Genomic DNA, 12,277 nt, shown 5'->3' on the forward strand with positions numbered 1-12,277 from the left:
GCTGAGATGTTGAATTCTTCCGCTTTGTAGAACATGATGCGGGATTTAAACAGTACATCAATTCGAGATAACGAAAGACAAATGAACTGTATTTTGTACCAAAGGTCGATCGGCATAACAAAAATAAACTTGCGTTCTCTGATTAGCCTTATCACTTAACTGTATGTCTTTTTTCGACATATTCCTTTCCCCAGAAAATATTGATCGCATTATGTTATACCATGTACAATTTAATTGACATGCAATTTTTCATATACGATTCTAATTATTTTTTAAATAGAGAAGTGATTTTTCAAACGAGTGACAAGCAAACCAGACAGGGAACCACATTAGTCCGATTCATTATAGGTGGCTGGAAAATGATAAAAGAAGTTATTATATACAACTGGACTCACCTAACTATGGAAGGTGTGATTCATGTATTTTTGAACACTCTGAACATTGTTGAATATTTTGCCAATAAATCGGTGTACTGTGCCATTGGCTCTGTGGCCACGTGGATCTCATATCGAGATGCAAATGCAAACACAATGAGTAACAGAACTTAATCAATTTTTAGTTTAATCTAGTTTACGTAAAAGTAATCTTCCTGGAATACAAGAACTAAATTTTAAAAATACAATAAGGAATACTTCTGCTTAGCTATGGCTCTAGTTATCGATATATCATACATTCTCCATTAAAATCGATTATTTTTGGGATAAAGCAAAGAGCATTACTGTATTGTGGTCTATTTTATAGTGCTCAAGCCACCGATTAAGTAAGAAGAATAGTAAACACCAACAAGACTGGTTTGAAAAATTTATAATTTTCTAACATATCTAGTAAACAAGTTCTAAATTGTGAAGTAACAGAACACAAAGCAATGAGAAGATTGTATTTATTGGTTGTGTTTTTGACGTTTTCAAACAAGTGATATCCACTTGAAAAAAGATCATCAAACATTAAAAAAAAGAAATCTCCATACTTTTATGGCAATTGCGTGTAGGTCATTGACCGTTTTTTTTATGATTTCTTCTCCATTTTATTCCGCAAACAAATGGAAAATTGATTGTCTATGCAAGAAACTGTAGAGACAAATGTCTGGTTGTTGGTTTGATTCCTTACTTTACTTGTTTATTGTAACAGTTTATGTTAACGGAAGGAAATGAGCATTTAATGGTGCGACAGTTTATGTTAATTTAGTTAGTATTGATTCTGGAGTTGACTCGAAGTAAATAACATAACTGCTTAATTTTGACCCTACGATTGCAAGATGTTTTACGAAATTAAATTATGCTTCTTACGTTGCAAAATTTGCTGATCGTTGAGTTAATCATAATTTTCTAATCAATAATTCGTGTGTATCATACGTCAGGTATCAAAAGACAGAATGTGAAATAAGTTTTAATTAGTAATCTGGTCGAATTAAATATGGCTTAAACAAATGTTTGGTTTCCACATTATATTTCTCGTTTCAAAAAGTTCTTGTTGCGTGTGTAAAATTGAACTCCATGGTATCAACCTTAAAAACAAAAAAAGTACCAATTGCCTTAGTATTTGTTAATAACGCAAATCATACACTCGTAAGCATGGGATCTTGAAAGTACTTGGTAGTTAATATTTTCCAAAACAACGAAATGAATGAATTTGTTATTAATGTGAAACAGTTTTTAGCTTCAAAATATGTGCATAAAAACTAATTAAAAGTGATTATTGAAAATAATGACAAGCTCATGAAACCACCGACAGTGATAGTGCCGTGAAAATAATGACCTATTACAGCCTGTCCAATGGATTGGCACCGACTTAGTGATAAACTTTCTCCGTTAAAAATGATGGCTACCACAAAAAAGGTCGACTATGTGTCCACGACGCCAACAACAACCACAACTTCGTCTTCTACCAGTCAGCCCGACAGTCTGGATTTAGATTACGATATGTGGCAAGGCCAATTCGAATTTGTTGGTCCCACAGTCCCGGGAAATGCTGCAAATAATGGTATTATCGGCAACACGCCGCTTGAAAAGCAATCACGAACGTCTTCATCTAGTCTAGAAGATTTACGCTTAAACGAGTATATCCCTCCGGATCACCCTGTGTTGATTGACGAGGAAACGTTCCTCAGCTTGCATCCAAATGATTTTCCTTCGTCCGAGCCTCAATCAGGTTTTTTTCTGGACGACTACAGCAACGTAAACCAAATTGGAAATACTCTTGACATGCATCAACTGAACAATAATAGCATTACAGCTAACAGTAGTGTGACTGTTGGAATACAAAACATTAAGATGCTCAACAACAAAACAAATAACCTCATCAGCTCAGTCACCCTCGAGGAAAAAAATGCCAAAAATAATTTGATTAACAACAATCTTAAGCTGATCAACGACAATCCAGAACTCAGCAATAAGTATATATTGAAATCGAGCAATAGTAGCAGTAGAATGAGCGACCTAATCAAAACTGACTTATGTGATAATTTAAACGAACAAGTAAGTAGTTTATTGAAGTCGACATGTATCATCGTCTCACACTATGAATATTTGAGAAAATCCACGAGTCATAAACTAGCGATATTTTTGTTCACTTACTTTTGCTGCTTGAATGACGTCTTTCTCAAAAATGTGTTGCGAATATTTTTAAAAAGCTATTTTAAGAGAATTATGGAAAAGGTTTTCAACCCTAGAAAATGTGTATGGTTGCGTGTACCAACTGTGGACATATGATTCATCATGCTTTGTATTTGTATCCCAAGGTTCACAACTAGTCGTAAACATATAGGTTGTAATAAAATTTTTCTATTTGTTTTTTTTTTTGACAATTTGTAGCTTGAAATACTACAACGGCAGGTCAGCAATCTGGCGGATACACAAAACAATGTAGACGATCGTACGAGTAGAACTAAAACGGAATATGCAGTACTTCAGGCTCGATATCACATGCTTGAAGAACAGTTAAGAGAGGTAAGTTTTTGGGCAATGATTAAACTGTGATATTGCTGTTTAATATCGAAATTTGTGATAGCTACACGTTTTATAATTAGAACCATAAAACCGTATTATAAAATGCGTAACTATACAAGGCCAATAAAAAAATCTAGATTCCCATAAAAGAACATCATCGAGAACGATAATTTTATTTAATTATCTTTTTCTCATTTTAATTTTTAAAGTTTCTTAGCTTTTATTATTTTTAATATACGTTTTTTTTTATGATAAACATTTAGTAAATTTTTTGATTACAAAATTCTGTGTGTGTGTGTGTGTGTGTGTGTGTGTGTGTGTGTGGTCAACTACTTCTTGGCCTTTCGATATTCATACAATATGGTTGAACCCCATGAATAAACGGTCAAACTAGCCGACCGGAAACGAATGGCCCAGCCCAAGGGCTTTTTCATTCGTTCATCATAGAGATTGATTGTTAGCAATGCTTTTTTCTTCATATTCTTGTTGAATCAGACTGAGCTACGTGCGGAAGAACGGTTAACGGAAGAACAAAAACGCCATCGAGAACTGTTGGCTCGTGTCGAGCGGGAAGCAAAGCTACAAAATGAAAACTGTCAGATCCGGATACGAACGATCGAAATGGAAGTGACCAGTTTACGTGAGGAAATTCAGCGGTTGCGTTTGCAAAGCGATAAACAGGCGGCCGATTTGCATGCGACTGAGGAGAAACTGGAGAGAGCTCGTGACTCGCTGATGATCTCTCAACAAGATCTTGCCGAGGCAAGAGCAGAAGAAAAGAAGTAAGTGTAATCAACTTCATTGTTGTTGAATCTGATTCATTTTCTTGATGTGACTGCGGTTCTGGATGACTATCTTACAGGCATAAAGCCGATAAGCAAGCAGCCGAGGATTTGATGGTAGAACTAGGTAAAGAATGCGAACGACTTCGTTCGGAGCGTGGTCCTGCTTTACCGACAACATCGCCGGAGTTACTCCGGCTAGACGAACTGCATCAAGAAATGGACGAACTTCGCCAGAAAAATAAATCACTTGAAGAATCGAACGAAGAACTACAAGCTATGATGCTGACCCGTAGTATCGAAGAAGGACGCAATCTACTTGGTGCCTCAAACAGTTTGGCTCAAGAGCTGGAAGCTATGAGTCAGAATCAGGTATAGCATTTTTCAAAAAGTATTTCCTGCTGTTTGCAATTTTTTATTGACACGAGAGAACTAAAGTGCTTTCAAACAAATAGGTTACAAATAGTTAGGTCGTTGCGTTTTTGTTTCTTCATGTCACACCACGTTTCATTAAAACTTCAAATGGTAATTTAATTTTTAATCAGCAGTTATAGCAATATAGCATCTCGGTATCACTTGTCTGTCAACTATTGTACGGTAATTTCTACCATACTAGTTGTCCCATCTAACAGATCTTTTATGTGTGGGCAGTCAAGACGATTTGTAAAATTATTCATTTGTTTTCATTTCGTTTCGCTTCTGTGTCTTCTTTTCATCCTCTTCACAGGATACCGTTGATTCGACCACTTTAGCGTCGTTAACACAGGTTAGTTCGACGATAACGGCGCCGGTCTCTTTTTCTTTTCTCTCTCTCTCTCTCTCTCTCTCTCTCTCTCTTTCTCTCTCTCACACACACACACACACTCACATTTACTGTGTATTCTTTTTGTTTAGCTTCTTGTGCATGATACAATTGGGTGCTTGTGATTTATATTTTATACACTAAGATTCTGATTAGAGATTTCCGTTTTAAGCAGTTTCAATATTTCGGGGTATTGGTATTCATCTACACAGCTAACTGCATAGATACCTATTATTTATGTTAGCAGATGAAGCAGCAATAATGTGCCTTAAACGGTCGATTATGTAGCAAAGATGTACATTAAACATCCGTAGAATGAAATTTGGGTGGACTGTTCAGAATTAAGGTTCTAACAATGTTTCTCTTTGTGTTTTCATGTAGCGCCTTTGCCTTCATTCACTCTTTCTTGCTCTAATATGCAGTAAGTGCAAGTGCGTTCTAGTGCTATCATTTATAAAATGTTGCTGATTTTCCCGAATAATCGAAGTCTATTTTTTATTTCTTGTTTCGTTTCTCATTAGTCGAGATTCTATATTCTTTGACATATGAAAAATATTCTTGAGCGTATTTAACGAACGATCCACTAAAGCAAGAATTGACAGCTTTTCTTTGTTTCGTAAATAAAGTCCTTCACTTACAATTTTCTCACATGTCTCCAAAACTCCACTATTCCTTTCGATGGATTTTAAATTTCTGCGCCTTCGTTATCACTAACCGGATTTTTATGTTAAAAGCTGAAACACTATTAACCGTGTAAAAATATGTGTGCTATTAAATTATTATAAGACATCTACGGTGCAACAATCTAGTCGAGAAAGTTTTTCACTATGAACTTACTGACTATTATAAGTCATTTTTGTATCACATTAATGATTGTGAGGCTAATAATACTATTTAGCTATAATCTACCTCGTGGTTTTGGTGGTTTGTGTTTAATTTTTTTTGTTTTGAACATAATACAGTATAGTTATGTTTTATCGAAGCTACATTTTCTCTTACAGTTACAGGAAGCGTTCCAGGAAAAAGAAGAGGAAAATCGACGACTGAAACACTACATTGATACGATGTTATTGAATGTGGTGGAAAACTATCCGCAACTGTTAGAAGTGAAAGCAGCATAATGCTGATGATGTCGTTTGGCCGTTTTATAAGGTCTTCGAGTTCTGGATTGTTTGGTGGTCTATATTAAGTATGTCATACTTAAAGCCGGTAGTAAACTACAAATTTATGGCATTGATAGACAATGATAACGTCGAAAAGCAGTAACCTAAGCAATATACATGTGTTTTATATAACTGACTACTGTAGACAATGGAACAAAGTTGTTCAGTGAGTAGAAGACCTCACTATTTCAAATTACTCCCTATTTATGATTGCATTAGTTCATTACGATTCTGTACTGCTACTACTACTACTACACAACAATGAAGCAAACAGTAAAGATCAGTAAGTGCGTACTCTCTACAGAATATCGTACGTCATTATTTGTTTTAGTATTACCTACGATTTAAAGAAACGTGATAACTCAACAGTAGCCTTCAATAGAATAAAATATAATTTGAATTCATTTTACGTAAAATACGTGTGCGGTGTTTACACGAGTCTTTAAAGGAGAGTACTCTAAAAAGAAAATGAATGACAAATGAATGATGGCCAAGAAAATTTTGAATAAAATATCTATTTTGCAATCAAAATGCATTGTGTAACTTAACAATGCCTAACTCCGCTTTTAAACTCTTCATTTATTTAAGTATAATGTTTACAAACCTTTGGAATGCTACGTTAATGATTCAGGTTTCGTTAAAATTTGTTCACTCTTAATTCGTGAGCAAAGTTAACAGGAGGACACATGTGGTGACGCGATTTTGATAGTTCTTGATAATGTTTTATGAAACAAAAAAAAATTACGTAACTATGCAATTTGCATTTCAACGAAAAAGTAGTAGGTTACATTTGGAGGCACTATTTACAAATTAGCAGAATACGAAATTTTCATGAGTAATTTAATGTTACTGAAGTTATACCATATTACCTTTTTGAACAACCGAAGTTTGATAGAGTGACGTAAAACAATTTGAAGCGTGTCTTTACAGGCAAAATGAGATCACTTTGAGTTAAGAATCATTGCAAATGATAGGATGTCTTATGTCGTCGATAATAGACTAGCAAAAGACAGTTGAAGTGCCTGTTAGGTCGGTTTGCTTTTTTTAAGTCAAGTTGTATTTATGAAACGTTACGGAGTGAGCAGAGACGCACTCTTTTAACAGCATGGATGCCAAAATAGCGTTCTACCCCATCTGTATTACTACTTAAAACCAATTTGCCGAAATAAAACTACATATAGCATAACTCGAATTTTATGTATACTGTGTCACTGACTGTGTACTGTGTAATGACGATTGTGTAGAATTAGAAACATGGGAGTTCAAATCTATCATTTTGGTAATCATCTGTAATTATAAATGTATGCTCGGCATGTTTCGATGTTTGCCAACTGATTAATGCTTACAAAGGAGTTACTAATCAGGCGTTAGACATTTCACACGCCTCCGATGTTGAGTGTTCATTCGCTTATCGTTCGTTGTTATCTAGGTATCCGAAAAATAAAATTTGGATGATTGATTGCCCGTTTACGGTTGAAATGTGAAAGGAAAAAATCATTTATTCACTACCATATCGCCATGTGTAGGCAGAAGTCAATAGTAGCGTGTTGACCATCACCAGAATGGCATTCCGGCATAGGTTGGTGTTTCTTACATTGTTACTTTGGATTTGCACAGGTAATGAAATACAGGTAAAAGTACAGATTCAGTTCAGATAAGTAAATCACCTTTAATAGCATTGTTGCAAGCTGATGAACACGATAACCGAATAGCCTCAGGAACTGATGCTGAGGAATGGGAAGTGCCGTATCAAGTATCATTTAGATTGATTGAACAAGACCGTCATTTGGGAAGTGGTGCCATCCTTAACATCCGTTACATTATAACACAGGCCTCGTTTATATGGAAGCTGTTGCGGCAATTTCCTGAGCTACCGTTGTCAAACTTGGCACGGATACGGTTTGGGCAAGTGCAACTCAAATCTCAAACCGATGACCAATTTCGCTCTATACATTCGTATTTGTATCATCCCAGTTTCGATTTCGAAGCTGCCCGAAACGATATAGCAGTGGTAAGAGTTCTTCAGTTCATTGAATTTAATAGATACGTACAACCAATCAACCTGTATAGAGGTCCACTATTGGAAAATAGCTTTGTTCTGTACACGGACTGGGGAGCAGAAAAGGTAGAGCATTTATATTTTAACGCTTGTCATTCCATTTGATATACACCTCATGGCTGTATACCTGTTGGTTGTAGGACATTGCAACGCAGGACGATTTTAAGGAAAGGCTTCAAAAACTAACAGCCAAAGCAATTTCTAACGACTATTGCAAAGCGCTGCTAACTTTTTGGGATCTTCAAGATTTTGTCTATGACACAAGAGTTTGTATCTTTACCAATGGAACCGGTAGCGTGTGCACGGTATGGTATAAATTGTCATAAGTCGGAATGCCGCTAATAATGTCATTTTACAACCAGGGCAACGTTGGTGGACCATTGGTTGTTATCGAAGATGGATACCCGCAGCTTGTGGGGATTATGTCGTACGTTTACAGAGCCTGCAATTCAGATGTACCCGGTGGATTTGAACGATTGTGGAACCATTATGAATGGATTGTTAAAACGACCGCTATCAATTACGATTACGTAAATTTTTCGGATATGTGTAAAGTTGTACGTAATATCGCTGCTCAAATGTTATTGAAAAGTAAAGCATCTACAAGGAATCGCAGAAGTTTACTAAATAGTGAGATGTAGTTTTGAAAAATATGTACAACAGCAAATGTTTTATGCCATTGGAAAGCAGCAACTACAACGTATGAATTTACGAAGACACTACCTATTATCCAAGTTTCGTACGGATTATATTTCTTAAAACCATTTGTACCTTATAACATTTTGTAGTCATTGATATTGCTTTCTAACCTTCTATTTGATGACAAATGTAGAAAATACGTGTCTAACTTTTGTAGCGTAGGATCCGCATCGAATTCACAATGCCGTTCTTGATGATCTGTCGTATCATTCAGAGCCGCAGCGTCAGATGACTCCAACTGGTTGTACTCTACAATCAGATTCAATTGCCGCTCAATTTCGTCGTCGAAAAATTCACCAAATTTCAAACCCGTAGAGCCCAAACGACTTTGCATTTCAGCAAAGTTTGCTTCCAATTTAAGATCGTCTGCGACTGAATCTGTGTTCGTGGTTAAAATATCACCCAATTCTTGAGATTTGTCTCCAATTTTGCAAAGACTGCACCGTGTTTGTGACAGCTTTCTTCTTGCAGCCTGCAATTCCATGCGTTCCTTGCTAAATTCTATCTTATCCTTGGCTAAACGGTCTTCCCTTTCAGACACCTCCCGGAATTGCCGCTGAACCAGTTGAACTTTCAGTAGCATGTTTCGTTCCGCTTTGCGAAGAGTCTGATATATCGCACCCGCATTACGCTCCTTTTCACGCGTGAGCTCTCTGCTAGCATCCAACTCGTTTTTAATTTCCCGCAGCTGATTCTCGCGGATTTGAATTTCTCGACGTTTTGCTTCCATTTGTCGTTGCATCTGCATGTAACGTTCTTTCTCCTCGTCAGCTTGGCGAGCTGCTTCTTCGGCTACTTTAAGAGCAGCTTTAACCTCCACGCTGGTTCTGCCAGCAGCAACTGGATATGTGCTTGATTGTAGCTGAGCAAGGGTTTCTAGCTTCGCTTTCTCTTCCAAAAGCACTTGTCGCTCTTGTGCCACTTTTTCCATCATACGAGAATACTCTTCTAGTTGTACCTGTTTTAGTTCGGTTATTCGGGCATCCTCGCGGTCGTGCCGTTCTCGAATAAATTGCTTTTCTTTATCTATGCCTTGTCGTTCTGCTTCAAGTTTCGCACATTTTTGCTTATACTCCCAGCGTTCCTCGGAGGATACCTGTGCGCAAAATGAAATTCAAAATGAATCTTACGTTATGATCACCGAATGAACATCGGTCTTACCTTAGACATTTCGGTAACTTTACTCTCAAGCAGTTCAACTAATTTTAGTAGACGTGCATTTTCCTCCGACGCTGCGTCTCTTGAGCGTTGAATTAGTCTTTGCTGGTCTTCGATTTGCTTTTCACGTTGCACTAATCGAAGTTCTTTCTCATTCTGAGAGAACTCAATCTGCTCCTGGAGCGTGTCACGAAGCTGCTGTAAGTCACCGGATGCGGTTTCCAGATAGTTGGAAGCGTTCTTCAATGCCTGCAGATAGGATTGGTTTTCCTGCATAACAGAAAACTCGAGGATTTTCGACTCGCGTATTCTGATTATCATTTCCTTGTGATCCTGTCGCAGCTGCTCTAGATTTTCGTCGTAGCTCTGCTTAAGCATTTCAATGGAGCCTCGATGCTGGTCCTCGATCATTTGCACTTTCGCCTGGTGATCAGCTATGAGCTTAAGCTTCTCCTGCTCGATAAAATCTAATTTAGCCTTGTAAAATTCTTGCATATGCATATTATCATGCTTCATCCGTGCTTCCATGATACTGACGCTGTCTTCCAGAAAACTCGTTTGCTTTTTGTAGCTAGCCTCAAGAATTGAAAGTTCCTGCTCGTGATTCGAAGAAAGATTTGACATCATGTCCTCTAGCTGAAGCTTTTCCATCTCCAATCTTTTAATGATCGAATGAATTTCTACGTTTCCAGCATGCTTATCGTCGGGTGTTTCTTTATCTAAATGTTCTAACGTTTTATGTTCAAGAAAAGAATATGCAGACTTTGGCGGTGTTTGACTCATTATGAGATGAATGTTAGCGTTAATTCGTTCTTGCTGTTTTGCAAGGACGTCTTCTAGTGCACTTTGTCGAGATATTTGCTTCTGTAGGAGCTCGTTAAATTGAGCTTCTTGACGTTTAAGTACGATGTACTGTTTTTCTTGCATCTCAATTAGAGCTTTTTCCTGTAACGCCATTTGATTAGCTAGCGATAGGTGAAACTCCTGCTGCTGCATTGTAGCAATGGCGCCTTGTGTTTTTGCTTCTGCCTGTTGAAGGGTACTAGTGATTGTGGCACTATCGACTGTAATTTCTTCCAATTGCCCGATAGGTTGAGTTTGGACAACTAATGTTTTTGTGGTCGATTCCAACAAATTATTTTCTGAAGAAATAACGTTTTCCGTTTTAAGTGCTTCAAGAATGGTTGATTCACCGTGGAGAGAATCGGGATTATGAACTACCGTTGATGCTCCTTCTTTTTCATTCAAAACACTTTCGTCATTCAAACCCAACCAATTTGGACCACTTTTTGCTTTGTGTTGCTTCAATTCAGAAGAAGTGGGCTTCCCATTCGAAGTGTTACCAAACAGCCCCAACGGATCGACAAGCATGGAAACAGACGATTTCCGACGGCTGCTTCGACGGAGGATGCCAGCAGATCCCGGTGCAGTAGTACTACTTGGCGCGATGCTACCTTCGGATTGCAACGTTTCTGTTGTGCCTGCTGATTGACGATTTGAATTTTTTCCTGCTGTTTTTGGCTCTTCTAACGTTGTGACAAAGTTTTGCTTTGGTTTTCCCACCAAACTTTTAGCTGATACCTCTTTGGTTGACAAGGACAATGAATCGCCAAGAATATCGTCAAGCATGTTGGATTTTGATTTAGGCTTTTTTGGGTCAAACCCTAAGTCGGCAAGCAAATCATTGTCATCAAAGGAAATTTCCTTCTTTTGCGGTGTGACAGGTTTGATAGAAATTGCTGAGCTCTCCGCTTTCATAACATATGTTTCAGATTTTTTGCCTTGCATGCTAGATAAACTGGACGGTTGATGAACAGATGTTGAAGTTTTTGCGTAGTCCATTGATGCTGTTTGGATTTTTTCAATCACAGCGGTGGTGTGTTCAGCAGCTTTAGCAATTGATTCATTATTCGCTGCATCGGTAGTATTAATACCAAATAACTCCTCCATTGTTTTATTCTTGCTAACCTTAATCGATTTGTTGGCAGTTTCGTTCCCAAATAAACTGTCATTACTACCATCGCTCAACAAACCTTCCAAAGGGTCATCAAGATCAAAATTCATTTTCAAATTATTTAAAACAATCTCTGAACTCAAACTGCTGAGTATTACGAAGGAACACATAAACAAGAGGAAATTTGTTGATATACTTCCGTTGCTATAGAAACGGTTACACATGCTTACCAGTTTACCAAACATTCAAGTTGAAAGAAGTTCATAAACGCTAGATATAACAAACATTTTCTGTAATTATTATTTTATCTAATTAATTATTTTTTATGTAACTAAATATAACTCCATTATTTTGAGTTTTTTGGGGTGATACTTATTATGCTAGTAAAATATAAATTATAGTCTATATGATATGTGCTAAATTGAGTACTAAATATATTCGAATTATAATAATGGAGATAGCATACATCATGTTATTTATCACCTTGTAACCAAAATAAGTTGAAGAAGAACAAATCAGTTGAACAAGAATCAAGAAATAAGTCGTTGTCTAGAAGTGTGGCAAATTTTAAAAAATGGCTAATATAAATGTTTTGTCTTTTTGAATCGCATTATAAATTTATAATCTGCAATGTAGATTCAACGTAAGGCAGCATAACAAAATAAAACAGTCGAATTCAACATTACATTTTTAAGTCTGATGCAAAATAAGCATG

The 12,277-nt window shown here is 36.9% G+C and overlaps 3 protein-coding genes across 3 annotated transcripts; 2 read left to right on the top strand and 1 right to left on the bottom strand.

The window, feature by feature from the left end:
- Positions 1–1,772: 1,772 nt before the first annotated feature.
- LOC128721555 (rab11 family-interacting protein 4B) lies at positions 1,773–6,878 on the top strand. Its single transcript, XM_053815317.1, has 6 exons — positions 1,773–2,474; positions 2,811–2,945; positions 3,441–3,727; positions 3,808–4,099; positions 4,455–4,493; positions 5,531–6,878. Exons 1-6 carry the CDS (start codon positions 1,773–1,775, stop codon positions 5,648–5,650), a joined length of 1,575 nt encoding a protein of 524 aa, XP_053671292.1. The 3' UTR covers positions 5,651–6,878.
- A 376-nt stretch (positions 6,879–7,254) lies between these two features.
- On the top strand, positions 7,255–8,392 carry LOC128725360 (chymotrypsin-2-like). Its single transcript, XM_053819103.1, has 4 exons — positions 7,255–7,309; positions 7,369–7,817; positions 7,892–8,056; positions 8,114–8,392. Exons 1-4 carry the CDS (start codon positions 7,255–7,257, stop codon positions 8,390–8,392), a joined length of 948 nt encoding a protein of 315 aa, XP_053675078.1.
- A 131-nt stretch (positions 8,393–8,523) lies between these two features.
- LOC128725370 (fas-binding factor 1 homolog) lies at positions 8,524–11,672 on the bottom strand. Its single transcript, XM_053819114.1, has 2 exons — positions 9,612–11,672; positions 8,524–9,546 (listed from the first exon to the last, which is right to left on the bottom strand). Exons 1-2 carry the CDS (start codon positions 11,670–11,672, stop codon positions 8,524–8,526), a joined length of 3,084 nt encoding a protein of 1,027 aa, XP_053675089.1.
- Positions 11,673–12,277: the final 605 nt, after the last annotated feature.

The sequence above is a fragment of the Anopheles nili genome, chromosome 2 (assembly GCF_943737925.1).
Source record: "Anopheles nili chromosome 2, idAnoNiliSN_F5_01, whole genome shotgun sequence".
In the NCBI taxonomy this organism is placed as follows: Eukaryota; Metazoa; Arthropoda; class Insecta; order Diptera; family Culicidae; genus Anopheles; species Anopheles nili.